This window comes from Camellia sinensis, chromosome 15, assembly GCF_055761805.1.
Source record: "Camellia sinensis isolate YWXY chromosome 15, ASM5576180v1, whole genome shotgun sequence".
Classification (NCBI taxonomy): Eukaryota; Viridiplantae; Streptophyta; class Magnoliopsida; order Ericales; family Theaceae; genus Camellia; species Camellia sinensis.
Window position 1 is genome coordinate 141758237 of NC_138975.1, and position 2188 is coordinate 141760424.

Consider the following 2188-nt stretch of genomic DNA (forward strand, 5'->3'; position numbering starts at 1 on the left):
GCACTGCTTTTCTCAGCTATGGGTCTATGTATACTTCCCATCATTAGCCCCAGAGTTGGAGGTGGCGGGGATTCTCATGACCCCATATTCATTGGTGTTCGAGGGCCCGCACCGGCCGAGACCTCGAGAGACCCTCCTTAACCTGCGACAGTACTTCGACACTGTGCGGCATTCAGAGGTACCTCAAAACTTTCAGTTCCTTTCATTTTCATCTTTGATTTGCTCTGTATATTCTTGATTTCTGATTGGTTTATGCATTTATCATCCGCAGATCACATGGCAGCCCTGGGTGTCCCTGGGTGATGGTCTCCGACTTCAGTATACCGGAGCGTCGGACATCTCCCAGTATAGGGTCCTGCTTGAAGGGCCGGTTGGCAGGGCGTGGTTCCTGGGGGAACGCTTTCTGCGCCAGGTATGGGGGTATCTTTCTCAGGATCCTCCCGCAGTACCTCCAGCCAGTATGCGGACTGCTGACAGGCTGTCTTATTCGGAGGTAGTCGGCGCCATGCTGGGCAGTGATGCTTTACTATATGTTGAGGAGGGGAACTACGCCACTTACCGTCACATATATTTGATGCCTCCATTGACGGGAGCTCATATCCCGATGATGAGGCCTGCCGGTATGTCATCCTCGGGCCAGGCTCGGGCTCGGGCTCGGGCTGCAGACGCCCCTTCTACTAGCAGGGCTGGTACATCCAGAGGTGGGAGTAGACCGGTTCCTCCGGTTCCGTCGACTCATCCTCATCCCGGATGGCCAGATATGCCGACTGAGTTGATGGCGTGGCAGTATGGGGCTATCTCTCCGACTCCGATCCCGCTAGAGCCTCCGATGCCCAGTGATCGATACGCCATTGATCCGGACTCACCGCCGGTATGTTCCACTTTTTTCATTCATCATTCAGATGTTTAGACACTCTTCTGTTCACTGATGATTATGAGCTCATTTTTGCAGCCATCGCGAGGGTACATGGAGGAGGTGGTTGGACTGGTGGCCACACTCGAGGGCATGGTCCTGCGTAGGGAGGCACAGTTGTCTGTCGCGGGCATTCAGGTACCCTTCAGTTTTCTGGCATTTATCATACTTCTGATGACATGCTGATTTCTACTGCATCGATAGACTACTTGTGTAGAGCACATCTGACACACACCCCACTTGTACACTGTATTTACATGCACCCACTTTACGTATCCTTTGCTTGTATCTGCATCTGATGTATATATTTGGACTGATGTATTTGAATTGAACTCTTTGTTTTCAGATGCCTTCATGGTCCGGTCAGCCGCAGGCCAGGCCACCTGGGCCTCCTTGGGGAGCTGGGCCATCTGGGCCTTTTCAGGGGGCGGGGCCATCTCGGCCTTCCCGAGGATCCGGGCCATCTAGGCCTTTTCGGGGAGCTCGAGGAGGGCCTGTCCGCAGACGCAGGGCTCACGTTGTGGAGGTGGAGCCTGATGAGGAGGAGGAGGAGGAGGCTACCGATCGTCAGTCAGAGACATCTGCTGAGGAGGGGGGCTCCGGTTTTGGCTCGGGGAATAGAGGCGAGGCTGAGGGGGATCCTGAGGATGACAGCTCCGACTCAGATGGTGATGATGGTGCGGAGGTTGTCCCGCAGAAGAGGATGAGGAGTGCTTCTCGTTCCCGCTCCCGAGGACTTTGATGCTGCTATTTCCTGCTTTATTTTTCTTTTTTGCTAGTAGTTTGTAACACTTTGCACATTGTTAGGCAGTTTTATTTTTTGTAAAACTTGTACCTTTGTTTGTTGTAAAGCATGATGAAATGAAATAGCTTTTGAAAAGGTGTTTGTACTTTAAACTTTCAGCATCGTATCGCATCATTTTATTTTGCACAAAAATGAAATTGAATGGTAATGTGCATTGTGTAATCACCAAGTCAGGTAGTGAACCGACGCAACAAACTAAGCAACTCAACTTACTAAGATATAACAGAACCTTAGGAAGTTTACAACTCGATAAGCAAAATGCAACAACGCAAATAAACAAGACTTTAACAAAGATTGCTTAAACAGAGTGCAATGACTCAAAAACACGAAACACGTCCGCTCGACAAACAACTCGATAAGCAAAACAACAACTCGATAATCAAAACCACAACTCGATAAACAAAACGACAACAGAGTGTACTTCGGACGATCTAGGCACTGGAACGCATCCGAAACGGAGGGAGATGAAG

The 2188-nt window shown here is 50.2% G+C and overlaps 1 protein-coding gene across 1 annotated transcript; it reads left to right on the forward strand.

The window, feature by feature from the left end:
* Positions 1 to 331: 331 nt before the first annotated feature.
* Positions 332 to 1675, forward strand: LOC145813657 (uncharacterized). Its single transcript, XM_082909406.1, has 3 exons — positions 332 to 871; positions 953 to 1051; positions 1260 to 1675. The coding sequence occupies exons 1-3, from the start codon at positions 461 to 463 to the stop codon at positions 1653 to 1655; spliced, it is 906 nt and encodes a 301-aa protein (XP_082765532.1). The 5' UTR covers positions 332 to 460; the 3' UTR covers positions 1656 to 1675.
* Positions 1676 to 2188: the final 513 nt, after the last annotated feature.